General features: G+C 42.2%; 1 protein-coding gene across 1 annotated transcript in view; it reads right to left on the reverse strand.

Moving 5' to 3' along the window:
- Positions 1 to 2307: 2307 nt before the first annotated feature.
- The window catches only part of cpeb2 (cytoplasmic polyadenylation element binding protein 2), a gene marked incomplete at its 3' end in the record, with an annotated part of 31933 nt that continues 11461 nt past the window's right edge, over positions 2308 to 22779 (reverse strand). Inside the window, exons 2-8 of the mRNA XM_080724735.1 lie at positions 21725 to 21815; positions 9044 to 9217; positions 8274 to 8363; positions 6844 to 6962; positions 5649 to 5763; positions 4054 to 4235; positions 2308 to 2535 (exon numbers count right to left, since the gene is read on the reverse strand). Of these exons, the coding sequence (XP_080580861.1) occupies positions 2308 to 2535; positions 4054 to 4235; positions 5649 to 5763; positions 6844 to 6962; positions 8274 to 8363; positions 9044 to 9217; positions 21725 to 21815 (999 nt within the window). The remainder of the gene's footprint in view (positions 2536 to 4053; positions 4236 to 5648; positions 5764 to 6843; positions 6963 to 8273; positions 8364 to 9043; positions 9218 to 21724; positions 21816 to 22779) is intronic.

Raw genomic sequence — 22779 nt, forward strand, 5'->3', positions numbered from 1 at the left:
CTCCACAACAGTATTGGAATAGCTCTGTTTGATTGGCCAACTAGCGTCACTCGTCACACTATACTACATTGCACATATTGAGCCTGATTCAGACTTCGTCATACGGCGGTGTCGGTCCCCGGAAACAGCTGATATAACGATCTAGCCGATCTAGGTTCGGATATTTTCGGTGACCGACACCGTCATAGTATGATGTAGTATGAATCAAGCGTTAGTGTCTCCCAGTCCTGATCTTTTAAGCCAATCAAGTCTTTCGTTGTTCGAATTTGGTCTGCCACAGGCTACGCTACATTAGAACAAACACCCTTAACAACACAGGAGAAGGGATGGGGAAGGGCGAAGGCAGGTGAAGGAATATTTTGACGGTTATTGTTTTTCCCCGTTTCGTTTAATTTCTCCTCTAGACGATCTGTTTGTAACTAAACTAGAACCTCGGTCCACGATAACAAGGGTTCACACGGCACAGAGACGACACAAGACACAGAACCACTCCACACCACTCCACTTCTCCACACAATTCCACATAGTTTTTTTTTTCCCTCCCGACATAAGAGCCACGAAACGGTGGCCTCCACTAGTCTACAGTAGAACCAGTATCGCTTGTTGTTGTAAACGACAGATAAACACCAATGCATGCAAGTTTAAATAAGTTTGTTTTTACTTATTCGTTTCACTTATTCAGTTATTATATATTTTTTCTCTCTTAGGCATCTGTTAATGGTCGGTCATGCGACTCTGTAGGATTTTATGTGTTGTCTTAAATAAATGAATTCAGTGGTTTTTTTTCTCGTTTCTTTTTTTCTTAGTATTCTCAAAGTGATTTAGTCAACATTTACCCTATATGTCATGCAAAATGGTGTAACTAATTCTATGGATGTAACTAACATGCACTTTTCACATTTTACGCTTTCATGGCATTGGGGGCCATAAGTTATCGAGTGCAGACTGCAGTTCATTTTTTTCCACGATCCTTGCTTATAGATGGCATTAATAGAACACCTATACGTCTACTCATATATACTCAGATATTCATATTATATATCTATATGTCATCGCTGTCTGGTGGGAAACTTGTATTTCCAGGAAATGGAAAAAGGGAACTTGTGTTTCAATGGATCCAACGTGGTTAAATTATTCAGCCACAAGCTCTTGTTAGTGCTTTTCATTGGTTAAATATTTATGAAACCCAGCCTCAACCCACTTTCAACCTGGCATCTTGGGCATTACAGGTGGCGATGTGGCAACAAATCTGTGTTGTGAGCTTATAGAAGAGCTATTTTCACCGACTTTAAATATAAATACAAAAATACGACAAAGGGAAATAAATAAATAATAGTAATTTTCATAAAACCACCAGAAATATGACACACAGAGATACAAGGTTTCTGCCCGACAGCGACGACATACGATAAATTCAGCAGCAAAGCTTTCTAATATAGCTTGGAATTATAAATGTACAGTTAAAACAAACCAGATTCTATATTTTTGAGGTAACATTTTACGGGTCAGTACTCAGTATGCGCGCAGAAGTAACCCTAGCATCTTATGTTTATTTATTTTTTTCTCTCAATAAACTCCCTAACAAGGAGAAAGAGCACAGAGCAACGTTAGAAAATAAGAGTTTGTTTTTTTTGTGGCAGAAGAGTTTATCGGTTTAATGCTTCCTACCATCTTTGCTACCTTTGGTTAATGTCCCGGAGCAGGCGAGATTAGAGAATCAAGATTTTCCCAGACATGAGTGCGCAAACACACACTGCGGGGCGGCTAGCAGCAGACAGACAGATAGACGGACGAACGGACAGACAGACAGACAGACAGACAGACAGACAGCCAGACAGACAGACAGACAGACAGACAGGCTGCCCCCATGCAAAAAACATTCTCGTATCTACTTCAAATCTCACTTACAAAAATAATAATAATAATTAAAAAACCTACAAAAATCAATCTCTTCGTTGTTGTTTTTTTTCCTCTAAGATTCGTTCTTCTAGTTTGTTGTTTTTCTTCAAATCTCCTCTTTTACAAAACATTAAAGTACCACAAAAAAGAGTCGTGGAGTTGTCAGAGCCTGAGATGTGATAGGGGAGGTTTTGGTGAAAAAAACTGAGGCTTGTGGTGTTTTGGCTGCTACAAAAGATATAGAGATATACGTATATACATACTGTTTAAGGGTTACATACTCAATTATACTGATAGCTTAGGGTAAAGAGGCAGAGCGATGCTCTTTTTCCTGTTAACCAGGGGTTTCTTCATTTTTTCATTTCCTTTTCGTCTGACCGCCGTATCCGTCCAACCGTGGGCGTGAGCTTAATTCCAGCGGAAGTGAATCTGGCGGGGACGGTCGGCGCCCTCTTTGACCAGCGGCTTGTGGAACTCCCTGCCGGCGCGAGAGTGGATGTTGGCCCAGCAGAACTCGCAGTAGTACTGCAGGCAGGTGACGTTGGCGCAGAAGAAGGGCGCAAACTTGCCGCCGCAGCGCGCGCCCTGGCACTCGTCACACAGCTGGTCGTCCAGGACGTACGGCTTGACCTCCACCTGATGGAGAAGAGAGGCAGCGAGACACAAGGCGTTAGTCCAACTGATAAAGGGCACACTTTGTTTCCTTATTTTTGGGAATCAATCAATGACACACATCAAGTTCAAACAGCTCATGTACATATATAGTATATTCTAGTCCAGTGTTTCTCAAACCTTCAAATTTCAAGGTCTCCCCTTAACTCTGACAGTGTACAAATGGAACCAAATGAACCCGTTATTGGTTCCATTTGTACACTGTCAGAGTTACAGACTTGGGTCAATTTAGACCCCCATAAAAGAACCTACAAAGTACCTAGAATCCACTTGTTCTTGAGAAACACTGTTCTAGTCCTTGCCTGTTCAAACTTATGTGCTCCGAAGTATGTGCATGTCGGGTTATGTGCACAGTATACAAGGGACTGAATGAAGGAGTCTCAGAAGTAATGTTGGAGAATCCAGACATATCATTGATATCAGTCATCTCAGGGGTCAGGGAGGCCTAACATAACACTGCATGGAGCTTTTGGGACCACAACAACCACGGCACCTCACCTCACTGCCTATACCCAGCTATGAGTGCTCAACCTGGGCATGCCAGCTACCAGGACCTGCCTGCCCTGGAGGTCTCCCTGGACTACAATTCAGATAATAATTCAAAATATTTTTTACTGCATTGCCCTTTGCTCTCCTCATTTTATGTTTTCATAATCACATTGTAGTGTACGGTTTAGTTGTATAATTCATTGTTTGCAACACGGCCACCATCTTGATTATGACACTGTCTGCATCCAGCATCCAGCAGCTCCCTCTAGTGTCTGCCGCATAATAAATCCTAGCTCTCTCTCTCTCTCTCTGTGTGTGTGTGTGTGTGTGTGTGTGTGTGTGTGTGTGTGTGTGTGTGTGTGTGTGTGTGTGTGTGTGTGTGTGTGTGTGTGAGTGAAGACTGGTTGATGGGTGGATGTTATGATATTAGCCTACTGGTTGAAAAGGGTTGGTTGGTTCTGGCAGATATAACACAAATATATAGTTTTACAGAAAGTAATCAAGATTAACTTTCAAAACATATGAATTATTTTACCATAATGGCACAAAGCTATGTTAGCCGAGCATTGTGCTATAAAAGGGTTAAAGTCCATGCCCACCACCACAGAGGTTGTGGGTTCGAGAAAAAAAAAGGTTAAAAATAAAAATTAATTTCAGCTCGACTTAACCACTATAACGACTCTGTCGGGTGGAAACCGAACAGTCCAAAACTGTTACTTTTCAGGATAAAAAAAAAAATAGCAAAAGTAGCAGGATCACTTTGCGCCGCGTTTTGAGCTTGTAGATCTGCTAATTTTGATGCTTTTTATGGGACGCTGCAGTATGATCAAATAGGGTTAATTTACTGAAGAAAATAAATACAGAGATGAGAGGTTTCTGCCCGACAGTGACGACATACCAGTGGCTCTATACTAGGTCCCCTAGAGTTTCCCAAATGTCTTCGATGAAAACAGTCGATCTACAAGAGGGAGGGAGGAGGGAAGGGGGACGTACCCTCTTGTCAATGTCTCCGTGTTGCAGTTGGACAAATCTGGCGCTGATGGCGGCGATGTAGCTCTGCTGATTGGAGAAGGCCACGCGCCCCGCCCCCTTGGGGTACTTGAGCTCCGGGTCCGTGTCGATGCCGGCATAGCACACGCCTCCGTAGAGACGGTCCATTATCATGGCCAGCTCAACTAGAGAGAGAGAGAGAGAGAGAGAGAGAGAGAGAGAGAGAGAGAGAGAGAGAGAGAGAGAGAGGACCAAAGAGGAGGAGAAAAGGAGGAAGAGGGGAGCGGGGGAGGTGAGGTAGAGAAACAAGAAGAGGCTGTCAATATTTAATTGCATTGGTGGAAGGGACACGTGACGCGACTTCACTTGGACTCCTCTGCTATGAGACTTCTGCTATGAGACTTACTGCAAGTGCTTTAAGATTTAAAGACACTCGATAGCAAAAACTCACTCACATTTATCCAGATAAAAAACTAAATATAACAGGAATAATAGATTATTCAAAGACCAATGCCCAACTTTACGTACAGTATATCATTATCACAGGCCCAGTGTTCTACTTTGTGCATAACCTCGCGACACCAGGCTTTCCCCCACGAAGGAAAGCATGGTATTCTTTCCAAACTGGAACGAATGTGTGTGACCGTTTGTAGAAAAAAGGGGGAAAAAAACAACAACAATTGTGTTCCGGTTTGCATGGTTTTTGTTCCCCACATAATGCGAATCAATTTGTTTAGTCTCGCTACAGTAGTTGCCCCACGAGTCAGAATAGAAGATGGACATACCAAACGATTATTGTACCAAAAGAAATGCAACGATTAAACCTAGTTAAACAAATGTTAAACTAGGGGAATCATTTTGGAGGTTCACCGGAGGTTCCGTTCGACTACCTGGTGACGTAAAGTTATATCTGCTCCGACCGGAAAAGAAACCCGAAAATGGTATCGATCGCAGGCTACTTTGAGCCCAGTTCTGCCTTTCTGTAGTGTTTGCTTAATGCTTAGCGTAACCTTGGTAACTGGCTGGGTGGACAGTCACTAGCTGCCAAAGTGCTGGGGACATTCAATTATGGTGTTCGCTAGAGCCGGAGACCTGAGACCTTTTAGAGTCCTGAAAGTGAATCAGGTTTTAGGTCAGGACCAATCAGGACTTGAGACTAGAATACTCAGAGTGAGTCAGGATGAGTCAGCATCTCCAGCTTAAGTGGTGACATTTGTAAATATCACACAGACAACCACGTTGACATTTAAAACAGAATGTGTTAACTATGCAAAACACATTTTAACTGTAAAATTATTAGGATATTCTCCACCTCAGTGGTTCTCAAAGTGAGGTCTGGGTGTCCTTGAGGGGTTATGGGTCTGTAACTCTGGGGGTGTACAAATGGAACCAAATGGACCATTTGTACAGGATTCCATAGCTTAGATTGGTCTCCCAGAATTAGAAATGGTATCACATGGGGGTATCTTGGCAAATCAATCTGGGCATATCAAACTGAGGGTCCTTGACATTCGTTTTGTTTTGAGAACCACTGCTCTAGCCGTTCTCACCCAGAATTATTAATTAAGTAGTTTATTTTTTAAACCAGGTGTATTTACTTGCTCTCAGGGGGCGGGGCACTCCTCCCACAAAGATGGTCTTGCGGGGGTCGAGGGGCTGGGAGCCGTCCATCACAAAGTCACTGTCACTCAGGTTCCAGGGGCGGATCTGGACCTGCAGACACATACCGTAAGACATGATAAATTCAGTTACCACTCTCTTCAAACAACACTATCAACGAATGAATGAATGAATTAAGTGAAAATAGCTTCTAGCTTGTATAAAGGCTATTTTCAATATTTTTCACAACATACAGATGAATAGAAAAGATACTGAAGATCATGCAAAAATAATTGTGATTAATTAAAATAATTGCAATCAGGTGATTAGGTTATTCCGATTAGTTCCTTTTAGATTAGCATTATTCTATTTAGAAAAGCTTTTATGGGCAGATCAGTGAGGTTTTATTTCTCCATATGCCGGCTTAAAAGAACAAATGTTTAGTTTGGTGTGAGTGTGACCCATCACTTGCCAAATGTGTTTGTTTTAAGAGGACATCAGAGGAGTCAGAGCCCGGTGGTAACAAAAGGTTTAAGTAAAAAATCACACCCAATGTGAAGTGAGCGGTGGTCATGCTTGCATAACGTCTTCAGACTAGGATATAGGTCTAGGATGTAATTGGTGATGTAATACAGGCTACACACACACACACACACACACATTGCTATGGCAAAATGCTGAGGAAAAAGTGGCTACAGATAGGTCTAGGATGTAATTGGTGATGTAATACAGGCTACACACACACACACATTGCTATGGCAAAACGCTGAGGAAAACACATTGCTATGGCAAAATGCTGAGGAAAAGTGGCTACAGATAGGTCTAGGATGTAATTGGTGATGTAATACAGGCTACACACACACACACACACACATTGCTATGGCAAAACGCTGAGGAAAACACATTGCTATGGCAAAATGCTGAGGAAAAGTGGCTACAGATAGGTCTAGGATGTAATTGGTGATGTAATACAGGCTACTGTGTGTAGCCTGTATTACATCACCAATTACATCCTAGACCTATCTGTACATTGCTATGGCAAAACGCTGAGGAAAACACATTGCTATGGCAAAACGCTGAGGAAAAGTGGCTACAGACACACGCACAGCCACTCTATGGAGCGGTTTACCACCGATCAAAAATAAACATACACATGTAAATATAAGGTCCTAATCAGCACAGGGATGAACTCACAGGTTTGTCCTTGATGGTAGGGCTGGAGACACACAGGTACAGCTTGCCATCCTCCTCCATACAGGCCTCGATCAGAGCCTGCACTGAGCTCTCCTCCTGGAACAGTAGGAAGGCATAGCCTGGAAAACACATGGACACACAGCCTTTACAACCATGCGGTTACATGGAGTCAAGCTAAATTAACAACTGAAATAGGTCAATTGTATGACCCTTTATTGTGCTACAGTCCACATATTCAAGGAATGATGCATTTGTTTGCAGTATATCATCGCTGAAAACTTGTATGTCCAAAAAACTTTAGTTATAATTTAGTCACAAAGTATTTTCCAATTACTTTTCATTGGCTAAATATTTATACCACACACAGGTATGCAATCATTTATGAAAAAGAACAAAAGAAGAATAGAAAAAAGAAATTAGTGAAATATGGCGATAGTGTTAAGATTAGGTTTCTGCAGCCATGATATGTGCTGTAACCATGCAGGTAAGTAATTTTGTTTGGTATGTATTTTGGTGCCAAAAATATATCCCAAATACCTGGTTCCTATATACTGTACTGCCTGTGGCCAATGTACTGTATCACACATGTCTGTACATTTCCTGGCATATGTTTTCTACATCACAGGAGCAGGTGCAACGAGACAATACATATAATATGTAATTTATTATTACAGGAGGTGAGCAGCTGCATAGTGCTGGGTGATTATGTATTAATATTTATTTATTAATAAGATAATACATTTCTTCATGTCTAAAAAGTTAACTTATTTAAAATCCAGTTGGTTTCAGTCTGTTACACTGTTGTATATTGCATATCGTCTCTGTGGGGTGGAACGTTTCTGGAAACCTCATATGTCCAAAACAATATATATAATATAATAATAAATATAATAAAAAAGAATCGACAAGCTCAAAACGCGTCAGTCACTTCACGCACGTTTCGAGTTTGCGGAGCTGCTACTTTTGAGTGTCTTTTTTTTTGTGTGCTTTTGTATGATCAAGAAGGGCATTAATTTACAAAAGAAAAAACACAAAAAGTTAGAATACTGAGATAAGAGGTTTCTGCCCGACCGCAATGATCATGTAACAGTTATTGAACATCAATTGTTTAGAGCAGAAATTGTCCTAGTTATATAAACAAGTTATAACAAAAATGTATACAGCGCTTTTCTAAGTAAGACCCTTTACATTAGGAAAAACACTATACTAAGAAAAGGCTAAGGAAACGTTAAAATCTATAAAAACGTGGATCAGTGAGACAGGGGGCTGTGTGCAGTTAGCTGGGGAAAGCCATATTGAAGAGGTGGGTTTTGAGAGCTTTGAAACTTCTGGCCAATTTTTGCTATATTTTTTGAGTTGGTGATATAATGAGGTGGCCAGACAGCATTGGACTGTGCTCGGCGTCACAAAGGCTCTAGAGACAAACGTACCTTTAGGGGGGAAGTAGGACTTGCTCTCTGCTTTGTGAGGCCAGTCCACCACCAGGTGACCGAAACGACGGAAACTTGAGGTGATCTCATCTTTATGACGATGGAAGACAGGAACAACAGAGAGAGGGAGAGAGAGAGAGAGAGAGAGAGAGAGAGAGAGAGAGAGAGAGAGAGAGAGTGTGTGAGTCAGACAAGCTAATAAGAGTACCTAAATTGAGAATCTCATTACAATCAGAATGAAGGCTACAAGCAACAATTCTCTTCTTAACCAATTCATATGGATAAATTATTGGATAAATCTACAAGGACAATTAATTTAATTGTGACCATAGGTCGCAAGTATACTATGAGAACCGGCACATCTTGTCCACGTATCTCTGTCTGTAAGTCACACCTGAAACTGTGGTTCACTGTGACATCACAGGTGATATCACCTACGTATGTAAAAGTCCATATATGGGTATTCCCCAGAATCCCTTTTATGCCCATATATGAAGATCCCTGATGTCATCGATATACATCACTGGCCAGATGGCCAAGACATGGAGGGATCTCCATGTATGGGCATAAAAGGGACCTTTAGGGCGAGGTTGCATGTCGCCCTGAGGCGTCTTACTAGTAGAATTATAGTAAAAGCTAATCACAAGTTAGATACAGACATCTTGAAAAGTTTTAATATGTTTATTCAGGTGAGAAACATTGCATTTCATTATGCTTAAACTTTTAATTTCAATGATCATAATCATCCTAATCAGACCGTCTCCTCTCACCTTCATCTATGTCCGGGGGCAGGCCGCCCACAAACACCTTGCGCGAGAAGCGCTCGATGCGCTCTCCGTTCTGGTGCGGGTAGCAGTTGGCGGAGCCCAGCACCCCGGGAACGCCCTGGTTGCCGTGGCCGTCGTCAAGGAGATTGTCGTCAATAGGGAAGAGAGAGGAGCGTCCTGATTGGATGGGAAAAAAGGAGACGCGTGGTGAGACAAGGCAACAAGGATCAAACTACGAACACATCCATTCACCTCACACATTGTTGCTGTCTGGCAGAATCCTTGGATCTCCATAGTTCTGTTTTTTCCCACCCTAGTAAAGCAATGCAAGCCCTACTTGTGTGACACTGTGACACCAATGTTTTATGTATATATTCCTCTTTTTTGTGCCTTGCTCTTTTCACTGTACACAACAGTACTTTTTTTCTTTTCATACTTCTCTGTAACTTTGTAACCTTAAACTGCTGTGCTGCCTCTGGGCATAATAAAGGTATCTATCTATATGTCTGTTACACAAGAGTTAACATAACAGCCAAGCTACTAGCTCAAGACACGTCATGATGCGACACATCGTGAGCTCGTAGAGCTGCTATTGTCACCATTTTGGAAAGAGTTTGAAAGTGAAATTGATTAAAAAGATGATTAGATGAATAACTTTTTATAAAGAGTGAACCAATGAAAAGCGTTAACAAGAGCTTGTGACTGAATAATAAATGCATTGGATCCATCATAGGAACACAGGTTATTTTTTTCCCATTTCCTGAAAAAGTGTCACCTTAAAGCACCATTTCCACCAGGCACAGTATAACTATAACTATATCGTTCACCATTGTATACATATTTTCATAGTCTGTGTGAACAGTGCCCTTGACTATAGAACAATTTTGAAAACTATACTTTTTATAGTTATAGTGCTTAGTGTGAATGGCCCTTTAGACATACTGTACATGATTTCCACCCTGAGGAGGCGTTAAAACAGAACGTGGTGAAACAATCACAAGTCCCGCTGTTAAAGGAACGATGCAGGAACAGCAGTGCAGAGGGCAGGCCGTGCATATAAGAGCATGTGCGTCTCCGGCGTTCACTGCGGCACTGCGTTTCGCTGGTGGTGAGATAAAAGCACTAGCAGCAGCGAGCTTAGAAGCGACGGAAAGATTAAGTCCAATCACATGTTTAACGGTCCGAGTCTGCGGGCACACAATCATGTATGCACCGAGAAAAGAACAGTGATAGAGCAGGTGCACGTAGTATACAAATCTACCGTACATGCTCACAACGCCTCGCAACGCGAGGCGTTGTGAGCATGTAGATCGGCTATTTTCACAATTTCTGCCTCTAATATTTGACAATTTGGCCAATGTTTCATTTGTCATTTTAGAGGTATTTAAAAGTCCTTTAGAAATGTGCAGACACCCTCTATATACGTTATGCTGGTTTGTTTACTGTTGAGTGAGAAAACAATGTTGGACATTAAGTTAATCATCTGGGGACCCCCCTGGTGGTCCTGACCCACAGGTTGAGAACCACTATAATAGAGGATCAGGGCCCACTTGAAAAAAGAAAATCCCCAAAGCGTTTGCGGCCCACCCATCTGACCACTTAACAAGTTAAGTGGTCCCAAACGACTGTGTTCATTATCACAATGAAAACACTTTTTTCAGTGTTTTAAGGAAAAGATACCATGTATCAATAACATGTATTTCTTTTATATATTAATGTTGTTTTATCATAAAAATCTTTTGACAGATTTTGACAATTACGCGGGGGCAAACTCTCAATAAGGCAGCGGCTCACATGTTGGGGGTGGCATCTATATAGAGACACAAATCAATGCTGTTGATGAAACCACAGAGGGGGCTGGGCTGAGGTGTGTTCGCATAGAAGCCGAGGTGTGGTTGGCATGACGACCATGAGGTAAACCGAAGCCTCGAGCACGGCTGCACATAATCATGGGTGGAAAAAAGAGTGCTAGAGTATCCCACTCAAGTATCTTTACTCGGGTGGAGGTAGAGATTACTTGCACTCAAGTAAACGTACAAATGTAGCTCAATGGAAGACTATTGTGAGTAACAGTCACTTAGTTTCATATCGTCTCCACATAAGGTTGGAAACTGTTTCCAAAACTGTTAGCAAAAGATCGACAAGGTAAAAAAGCGTTGCTTTGCCCGCACATTTCACACCGCGTTTCAAGCTTGTGGATCAGCTACTTTTGTGTGACGCTGTAGTATGATCGAGTAGGGCGTTAATTTATAAAAAAAACACAAAAGGTTAAAGAATACGGAGAAGTGGTTTGTGCCAGACAGCGATGGTACGGTCTATATTTAGATGAATACATCCTACGAACCAGTCTCTCTCTGCAGTTCACATCTTTTCTTTATAATTCTCTTTATAATTTCTGTTTCTGCGTTCTGAGAAAGAAGGCGAGGATCTATGGATCCTCATGGTTTTCCCCACCGTGAGGAATGAATGAGGCCACCGCGAGGTTGAACCAAGCAAAATGTTTGTGCAGCAAAGTTGAGAAAAGTTCAACATTGCCGCTGCAGCACTGGAGTGACAAAGAGCGGCAGCCAACCAGAAGAGCGCTGGTGTTCTTAGGTAGGCGTGGTCTAGGCGTACACACTTGATGCCACTCCATGGCCCGTTGTGAGCTTGTGGGTCTGCTATTTTCTAGGCGTGACACAGCCGCACGACTAAGTCAGGCTGGGGAGTCGGCGCGCTGGTTTTAGCTCCTGCCGTTTATTGCAGATCAACTTTGGATCCCTGAAGGATGTGGATCAGGATATTTATACACACCAGCGTGTCCTGATGAAAATCCTTTAGGGATAGAATCGCTGCAATAAACAGCTAACAACACAACAGTGTGTGTGGATTCTATTTGTATTTGTATGCTAATGTTCTATTTGTCCTGCACCTGATCACCAGAGTGGACGTGCATTAGGGGCGCAAAAGTTAATAATCGATTATAAAACAATTATCGATAAATAATATTCAAGAAATAGTCGATAAATAATCTATCCCTATTTTGGGCATTTCATTATTGGCAAAAGGTTTACCGAAACTTTAAAAAATATTGAAAAGAGCAAATCTACAATCTCACAAGTAGAACGGTTATTTTTACAATGGCACCATTATGCGATGGTCAAATATAAAAAAGTAGAATTACTGATTTTAAAGTACACGAACAAGCTCAACAGAGACTTTGCATGGAAATATTGCATAGTATAGTTCTCTTTCTCCAGCATGGCAGAGCAGGTAAAGCATTGGAAAAGCATGGAATTACTGTTCCATGTTATGTTATTAATATATTGGATAAATAAACACATTGCATACCATAGAAATATTGATACATGGGCATTCTAAGCATTCCATGAAAAGCCTCTATTAAGGTAAAGTGTAATTACTTTCCACCCCAGGTGTAGTAGAATGCAATGATTATGTTCACCAATTTTGAGATTTCCCATTGGGTGCATATAAGATTAGGATATTATACCATAATGCAACAGTCCCATAAAGTGTAATTAAAGTGCAGAACAGAGTAGTTTAAGGTTGGGTAGCAGTCAAAGCACTAATAAAGCATAGCAGGGACACAGTGGTGGACAAAGTGTATCAAGTAAATAGTAATACTCAAGAATTCAAAAGTACATATTACAAAGTACATTTTTGTGGTAGTTTCATTAAAAAGGTAAAGAAAAAAAAACATATATCAGCAAATTTCACTATATTCCAAATAGGGCTTGACTGGGTATTACATCATATATTCTTTTTCAAGTTTGGACCCAACTCTTAGTAGAGTCAAATGTGCAATATTTCTATTTTAAATGTAGCAGAGTGAGAGTTATTTAGTTAAAGACATGTATCCAAATATACAGTACATGTACTTGGGTACTGTCCACCACTGCATGCGAGATAAGAACACAAGCCAGGAGAAGACAACAACACAACGTCATAGAGAGCTGCATTTACCTCTGCGTCGCCCATAGCTCCTGGCTGCATGTGAACAAAACAACACAAGTTTAAGCTGTGTCTGTGGAGAGTGTTTTTTTTTTGTCAGCACAGTGTTAATTTAACTCTGAGAGTGTACAAATGGAACCAAATGCACCCGTGAGGGTGCATTTGGTTCCATTTGTACACTCTCAGAGTTAAGGCTACAACACAGAACTTATTTACCGGTAGTTAAATAACATGTTATTTCATAATATTAACTGCTAGTACATTGTACACAGTGGATGGAGGTGGTCTCCCTACTCTTTCATTGAGACATTTAGACCCTGGTTTCTGGTAGGACGCCTACTGGTTGACAAGTAGTACTGCATGAAGCTCATAATCCTATCTTTCTTTGAAATGTTTTTATCCTCTGTGCATAACGTTTTGGATCTGTTGATGACATGTACTGTATTATGTGTTGTTGTCACGTTTATGAATTGAATACAAAGGACCACAATGGAAACCTTAATGTCTGTCTGTACCACGTGCTGTGTACAATTTTGACCGATAAAGTATTCAATCGATCGATCACATATCTCCCGTGACCAAGTGGTGACTGCCCCTGCTGGACGAGAAATGTGGTCTCTTTCATGAAGGGACACTTGGGTTCGAATCCCGGGGCGGGACAAACATTATGGACTACAGCTTCAAATAGAACACTCAGGAGTTTACTGTGTATATAGAACAAACTACAGTAGACTCAACCCCTGTGCAGATATACTGTAACTGTATGTACTTCACAGGCAGCTCTGAACCTGCCACTATGTTGACAACCACGTCGTCACAATGTTATGTCACATGGAAATTGTACCTTAAATTGCCTACATTGTAGGTTAGCCACTTAAACCCCTGCATCCGTATTGTGGGGAAAGGTTTTAGACAAAAAATAGCAGATCAACAAGCTTCCCAAGCGCGTCCCAAGCTTGTCGATCGGCTATTTTCAGCAAAAGCTTTACAGAAAACAGAAGAGACACTATATAGAGCCCTGAGGGACTCCGGTCAACCATATAGGGTTTAAGTGGTTTAACTGACATTATGGTCTGAGTCTAAACCGTAGACTCAGACCCGTAAACCGAGTATGGAGGTTTACTACAGTGAGAGAAGGAGGACAATGTTATCCTACTCGTCTGTTTAATAAAACATTGATACACTTTGCATGAAACTGCTGATCTGCGAAGCGTTGATCCAAATGTATTCAAAAACTTGACTAGCACTACTATTATTGAACAATTATTGAACAATACTTATTTGCTTGTTGTGCCGTTTTATTTTGACATAAAAAAAAACCCTGGACTTACTGAAATGTCAGTTTAAAATACATCTGCTCAGGAGGCACTGAGGAAGATGTATACACTTTCAGTCCATTTCTTACTTGTAACGTTGGGTTATTATTCATTCATAGTATCATGCTAGCTGGTAAAGGGAGTGCTTGGATTCAAAAATCAGGTAAATGGAGGCATTGAAGCAAAAACATTATGAGAACCACTGGTCCAAACAATAATAAACTAAACCAATCATAGCGGTTGAATACCACCTGGATGTCATAAAATGCTCCACTCCAATCATGTCAAATAAAAAGCTAAGAATAATTTCCGAATATCATCCCTGCCCTTGTGAAATTGTTATATAACGTGATTATTGTCGGCGACATGACGGTGGCGCGTGAAGGAAGGGTTCTGCACTACAACAGCAGAATTCTAAACGGGCTGTTGGGCTTCAGCCCCTGTGAAGGTGAGCTGAAGGACAATGACAATCTGCTTTTCGCAGGCGGTAAATACATAACATCCTGCGTGACATAATGCAGCTTCTCATTGAGGATTCACAACAACGGGCTGTTCAAACATGAAACATAATATTCCCATCCCATACTGTACATCACAACCATCCAGGGATTAGTCATACTTCTAAGCATTAGTTGTACTTCTAAGCATCAATCTTTCATCAAATTCCCTCAGTTGTGGAGCTCTCTAGAATCTAGATGCATTAAGGTCATCACTATCCATACCAATATTTAAGAAGCATCTAAAACAATATCTAATTTCTTCCACACTTCAGTCCACGTCTTTTTGTCTTTTTCTTCTTTTCTGCAGTTTTTGTTTTTTTATTGCACAGCTGCTCCCCTTGTAAATTGTAGTCTATTGTATCGTTCTTATTGAACTTTTAATCAATGTTATTTAATGACCTTAATGAAGGAAAGGATTCCAAATAAGGGTTCCAATATTAACCAAGTACCTTGATTTATTTTTATAACAATGTGCTAAATAAACTAAATTAAATAAACACAAATTAAAGCAAAAACAAATCTATTTTTGTTAGGCCCAAGTCCCATTCTGTGATTTGTAATGCAGCGTGTGCCTCCACTAGACCTGTGTATCCTGAACAATTAGCACAATGTTCTCACAATGTTCTTGCTGTTTTACATGCAGCCGTCCAGTTGAAAGAAATCGCAGATTGAGGCTTTAACCTTTGTTTTTATGAAATGTCTGAGACCATTGGGGTTTTAACGGATGATCCTTCTGAACATCAATGTACAATTTAAGGAATGAAACAGCAAGTGTTTGACCCATTTAATCGTATAAAAATGACTGAAATCAGTTGTGGCGACTGAGAACATGAATCCACGTGTACATCGTTAAACGGGGTCCCCCAGGGGTCTATATCTACTGTATACTATCCTTTTTTCCGCTCTACGCCAAATCTGTTCGGCGAAAATAGCCGATGTACCAAGTTTCTGCGTTGTGAGCTTGTACATCGGCTATTTTCAGCCAACGTTCATTCCAGAATAGGGACGCTAGGGGTTCATGTGGTCGGACAGTGTGCGTGCGTGTGTGTGTGTGTATCTAATGAGGAACAGTCATCACGGTGCTGAGAGATAATTACCATTGAGCATGAGCAGACCGTCGGCCCCGGGGTGAGGACATCCCACACGGCCTGATGCGAGGGAAGGAACACACACACACACACACACACACACACACACACACATACACGCAAACACACAAACAGGATGAGACACAGAGCAGATGGGATAGACAGGGCGAGGCCCTTATGCGCCCTCACACAGCACAAACCTAACACCGTTGTTTGCTGCCTGTGTGTGTGTGTGCGCGCGTGTATATGTGTGTGTCTGTGTGAGTGTGTGTTTGGGGTCATGTGACCACCCTGGACACACAAACACATCCAGGGAACACACACTCACACGCACCCGCACCCGCACACACACACACACACACACACACACACACACACACACACACACACACACACACACACACACACAGCTCACACACACAGTTGAAGCTAAGCATAAGGCAACACTGCAGACAGAGGCAGCCTCCTCCTGCAAGACGAGCTCCAGGCATGAACCCAAACCGTTTGCTCTCCTGCTCTCAGAAGCCGGTTGGCAAGACACACACACACACACACACACACACACACACACACACACACACACACACACACACACACACACACACACACACACACACACACACACACACACGGCACAACGTTGTGCTGCTCTTACATTTTAATAAAGCACAGGAGCTTTGCAGAAACACAGTCTGGCCGTGCTGATGAAACAACACAACCATCTGGCAGCTCCATAAAGGTCAGGCATGTGCCTCAAATGCGCAAATCGCACATTTGCCGCTTGAAAACGCGCCAGGCCATTTTTTTTCTTCTTCCCATTAGCCAAACCTGGCTAATATATTTCTTATGCGCTGGTTTAGCTCGGTTTATTAACGCCCTGTTAGCTTATAGAGCTGATAGCCTGGGTGTGTGTGTGTGTGTGTGTGCACTGTTAGCTTTAGCCCAGACCCAGGGCTATAAATGGAAGAGCCCACCCTCCCAGGCTGGGCTCCCCTGGCTGTCACACGCAGAGTGCGGACGTGTGATCGCCTCTAAATTTAGTCTGGTTCCCCCCACTCTCTCTGCTCGTGTGCACACTGAGCCATGTCCTCTCCATCTGCTCCGGCAATAAAAACAACCAACTCTACCTAGAGAGAGAGAGAGAGGAATAGCAGCAGCTGACACACTCCCACAACCTCATCATAATAATTACAAATAATAATAATCGGCCACTCATTAAAGCAGTAAGGATAGGAAGCAGGCCTTCATTTATGTCTACAGATATAGTAATAGGACAATCTAAACGGTCCTGCCAACGGTTCATCAAATTATTCGATTTGACCGCTGAAAACTAAAATGATTTTAATAAAGTAATCTATTTTCAAAAACAGACAATAGCAGATCTACAAGCTCACACGCGTCACAATGACTGCCTCCTTTTGATCTTGGAGATCAGCTATTTTCAAAAACTTTTGTTGTACGTACCGTTGTATGAGAAAGAATAGCATTATCATGGCATAAGTGGTTAATCAAGATTACTTTATTTGCTGATTGGCGCATAAACTAATTGACCCGTTGAGACGGCAATCAATAGCCGCAGCCCTGAAACAAATGGAGGATTGTTTACATGCATAATGTAGGCGAGTAAAGCCTGCGGGCACTTCCACAGACAGCTGAACATGCATCATTGAGGTATTTATAGGCCCTGTCCCAAACTAATAAACTGTTAATCCGTCAGAAACACAATTGAAATGCGCCCATCCTCCAACCAGGTAGCATGTCAGTTAAAGGAGGCCGGTGGTGACGCCGGTGTCACCCGACAGGGGCGTCACAAAGGGGGGGAAAAGTGGGACTGAGTTACTAGGGCCCAAGGTGGAGGGGCCTGGAATTATTTTATATACTTTAGCTATTGAAAAATAGCAGATCCACAAGCTCACAGCGCGGCACCTGCGAGCTTGTAGATCTGCTATTTTTTAAAAGTCGTGAAAATGTGTGCAAATCTTTGAATATATGTATTTTTAAAGCGAACATTTGTAACTCAAATATTTGCTTCTGGGAGGGGGGGGGGGGGGGTCGCCCTGGAACGAAATATTCCGTGGCCAAATACGTATCATTTTGGGGGTCCTTCACACGAAAAGGTTTGAGCACCACTGACATAGAAACATAGGTTTTTTCAAAATGTTCACAATTTTTCAAAAATAGCAGATCTACAGGCTCGCAGTATATCTGCTATTTTTCAATAGTTAAAGCACACAAAATGTGAGTGAATCCTTGTACCCTACCCAGGGCCCAGAATTTGGTGTGACACCCCTGCCGGTGTCACCCGACACCTCTCCTCTGCTAGTCTAGCAGCTGAGCCTGTTGCTGTCACCTTATACGCCTTGTTTGGTTCCGACGGCCACACAGAGCCACCGGCCCCCCGCTGGAAAACCATTAAGAGTCTTGCATATTTCATCGGGGAGAGAGGTTCTCGTTTGGACGGTCACGTCGCAAGACTAAGCATCGTATGTGAGGAAACACGTATAAAAAGGATTCAGGCATCTTATCTGCCGTTAAACATAAGTGGAAGGAAGTTAGGGACCATGATCTGGTATCACCCAAATTTAGAACAAACATGGGAAAATTGTCTTTCTACTGCTCTGCCGACCAAAATGTGGAATGCCCTGGGTGACGCCATCAATTAAAGGATGCGTTAACACTGGTTTCTTTAGAAATTGGCCTGAAAAAACATCTGTCAGGATACCGCAAGGGGAAGTACTGTAAATGTAAATTCCCACTGAAAGGAGGTGTCATTTGCTGCTGCCTTTTTTCCTTTCTCTCCTTTGTACATACTGTATATAGTGTTTTGTATTTGTTGATGACATGTATTTTTGTGTTAGTTTTTTATGCTATGTTGTCCCCAGGACATTTTTGTGTTATCCTTTTAGCCTTAATGTCTGTCTGTTTACATTTCTGACTAATAAAGTATTGAATCAATAAATAAAAAATCACACCCGTGTGAAGTGGAGCTGTGTGTGTGTGTGTGTGTGTGTGTGTGTGTGTGTGTGTGTGTGTGTGTGTGTGTGTGTGTGTGTGTGTGTGTGTGTGTGTGTGTGTGTGATCATGTGTGTGTGTGTGTGTGTGGATCATGTGTACCGATTTTTGTGACATTTGAAGAAAATATGTAGGAAAAGGAGCAAAAAGTGTGTTTTGGAGAAAATTCAAGATGGCGGAAAATCTATCATGGCGCAAATGGGCGTGGCCTATATGGGGAGATGCGTCATGACCCAAGGAATCCAGGGAAAAAATATTTTTAATTTTCCGACCTACGGTTCAAGAGTTACGGGCCAAAACGTAAAGTGGGGTGTTATGGCGCCACCATGCGGCCAAATGACACAATTATTTTTTATTTAATCCTTGAAACCATTATGAACCTCCTCTCCAAGTCTTGAAACTCTAGCCCCTATGGTTTGCGAGAGACAAATAATTGAATGTGAGTTTTTGCGATTCCCATTATAAGTCAATGGGGAAAATTAATTCACTAATAAATTAATATCAATTAAACTATTGAACCTTTCTCTTAGCAAGTTACTAGCCCACGATTCCCGAGTAAGCCGGTCGATTTGACATATGGCGCGAGTGTGTGGTGGCAAAACTGTGGGACTAGTAGCGTGCCGAAGTTTAGGAAGTTCAGGCTACATACAGACACACACACACACACACACACAGACCCACACGGCCACGTATAGGGAGCCTGTGCTTCACACAGCTCCAAAAACTGGAGGTATTCTCAGGGAGGTGTTTGGGTGCATAATGAACCATTAAAAACGGGTACTATGTTATATCGGCGTGCAACAGAGAATCAAACAAATTAATCGATTATACAAAATAATCAATTTTAACACTTTGTAAGCCACGGGGAGCCCCTTAATGTTAAAACCGTACTATATCGAACTTCCTAGGGGGGGAGGGGCAGCCAATCGTCTTTTCCCGTACTTTCCCGTATTTACCGAAATAAATGATTTTCATCCGAAAATCGGCGATCGTCTAACCTTCCCTAGTCACCACTCGTGCATCGATAGCTCATGGCTGGGCTGACATGAAGCAGAAGTGATGTCATTGGCCTTTCCTTTTCCAAGGCATATTCCCCCATTCGGTTACTGTCTGTACCCTAGTGCTTCTACAGCAGCCAAGAAAAAACAACGGCGCTGTCCAAGAAGGAGGGGCGGCGGGCTCATGTTTATAAACATAATATTATGTCTCAGATCACAATACAATAATAGAAATTTCACGGCTAATCTACCAACCACCATTCTATTTCGGACGGCAAAGGGTTAATAAAACATGATCGATTTTGGTGGAAAAGGGGTTATTTCTAGATTTCTTTAAAATAGCACAAATGGCAGATCTACGAGCTCACGTGTTGTGATGCAACACACTGTGAGCTTGTAGATCGGCTACTTTTGTATTTAATCGATTAGATCATTCTATAAAAATAAAAATAAAGTAATCGACAGCATATTCACAGAGAAAATACATCGGAGGCCGCTGCCCTAGTTCTCAGTAAAGTATGGTGTGTTGACATCCATATACATGTGCTGATTGATTGATTTAAAGCTGCTGGGTGGTTATCCTGTGTGTGAGAGGACTCGGGGCCTCTTTGCTCCGCGTGCCGCCCAGGTTAAGCAGCAGCAGCCAGGCAGGATCAGCGTGGGAAGGTCATGTACAGACGCAGGCGGTGGCAGCATTAATACGCTCTCAGCAGGGAGGGACGTAAGCCGCTCTGTGGAATAACAAACATACTTCCACAGACCTGCAGGCCCATGTCGGTGCCCTGTGTTGTCCAGTCGCAGTGCTTCCTACCATAGTCGGCCCCTAGACCAGTGGTTCTCAAACTTTGAAATTTGAAGGTCTCTCCTTAACTTTGACAGTGTACAAATGGAACCAAATGGACCCGTGAGGGTCCATTTGGTTCCATTTGCACGCTGTCAAAGTTACAGACTTGTACAGGTCAATTTAGACCCCCATAAAAGGAATCTAGAGAGTCCCTGAAATCCACTTTGAGAACCACTGCCCTAGACCAGTGGTTCCCAAACGATTTAGCTCGAGACCCAAAAGACAAATTAGACGTTTTCCCGAGACCCAAACTACTGAAAATAGCAGATGATTTTTTTTATTTTCTGCTAGCTTGTAGATCTTTTTTGTGAATGTTTTTTGAAAATGTTTTGCGACCTACAAATGGGTCCCGACTCAGTATTTGGGAACCATTGCCCTGTGTACACATACAGTAGTACACATGTTACCAACAAGAATCTGTATGCTGAATATTAAGAGCGATAAAATAGCTGCCAGGAGAATGAGACTTGCAGGACACTGCCAAAGACACCAGGAGTTGCCAGCCAGAAAACTGGTGCTGTGGGAACCAACACATGGGCAACGGTTACGAGGACGTCCCAAACTAACATGTAGATGTACTCAAGAAAGACGCAGGAGCACAAACCACCAACGAGCTGGCCGGATGTATGGAGAACCGGGATGACTGGAAGCGACGATGGAGGGCTCGTCTGAGGACGACCTAGAGAGAGCCTTAGACCAGTGGCTCGCAAACATTTACATTTCACAGACTCCCACCTTAACTCTTGACAGTATACAAATGGAACCAAATGGACCCCAGTCCATTTGGTTCCAATTGTACGCTGTCAAGAGTTTACAGACTTGTAATGGTCAATTTAGAACCCCCTCTAGGAACCGTGTGAGTCCCTGGACCCCACTTTGAGAACAACTGCCCCTAGGCTGCTCTCACGTATCAGTGTGGCCTCTCTCTTGCCTGAAAACAGAGGACGGTGAAGACAGAGAAGAGGAGAGTCTCACCTTTCATGGGATCCTGTTCGGCCCGCATGATGTCGATCAGGGAGCTCTCCAGTGAGTGCATGTTCAGACTGTCGTACATTCTGGAACGATCCTGAGAACGAAAAGATTGATTGATTGATTAATTGATTGATTAATTGATTGAATACTTTAGTCAGAAATGTAAACAGCACATGGTACAGTAAGACAGCAAGACACTAAGCTAAAAGGATAACACAAAAAAGTTCTTGTTCCCATTGAAGGTCGTAAAAAGCTTAGTTTCTATGCGGTCATATACTGGCATCGTGTGCCGAAAACAGCAGATCTACAAGCTCACAAGCCGGCATTGCATCGCCGGATGAAGTACAAATCAGGCATAATAGTCTTTAGGAAGGGCACAGATAAATCGGTCTGCTATCGCTATCATCCAATAGCGTAATAATCCATATAGATTTGATTCCAGTGACTTATTAATGGTATCCGTGTTGACCAATCAATAAAACATCTAATAACAATGTTGTGATGTTTCAGTTAAACAGTTGTTAAAGCCTTTTTCTGAGGAACACAACCTTTCTTTTGACAGCCCATAGTGAATGATATCTAATCTGTGAGTCCAGCATTTGAATTTCATGGTAATGTGTTCACAGTGTGTTGATGTTCAGGTTAGGCTCATGTGTCCGCACTGTGTTCACGCAGAGTTCACAGAAGAATCTCTATTGCTTTCCCCACAATAACAGAAAACAGAAAAGACACTAGCATAGAGCCCTGAGGGCCTTGGCTCAAACATATGGGGTTTAGGTGGTAAAACACTAAAGCCATGGACAGACAAGCAGTCTTCTGCATGGCATACCCTGAAGATAATGGTACATTTATATAAAGCGCCTTTATCCAAGGCGCTTTACATAGATTGTGCATTACATTCACCCATTCATACACCAATGGCGGAGGAAACCATGCAAGGCTCAGCGTCTTGCTCAAGGACACTTCGACACTAACTCGGGATCTACCCCTGAGTCACTACCGCCCTTAGATACGAAGGCAGCTTGTCTGTACGAAATGTTGGCTTTATAAATATTGTA

The sequence above is a fragment of the Nannobrachium achirus genome, assembly GCF_963921795.1.
Source record: "Nannobrachium achirus genome assembly, chromosome: 1".
NCBI lineage: Eukaryota > Metazoa > Chordata > Actinopteri > Myctophiformes > Myctophidae > Nannobrachium > Nannobrachium achirus.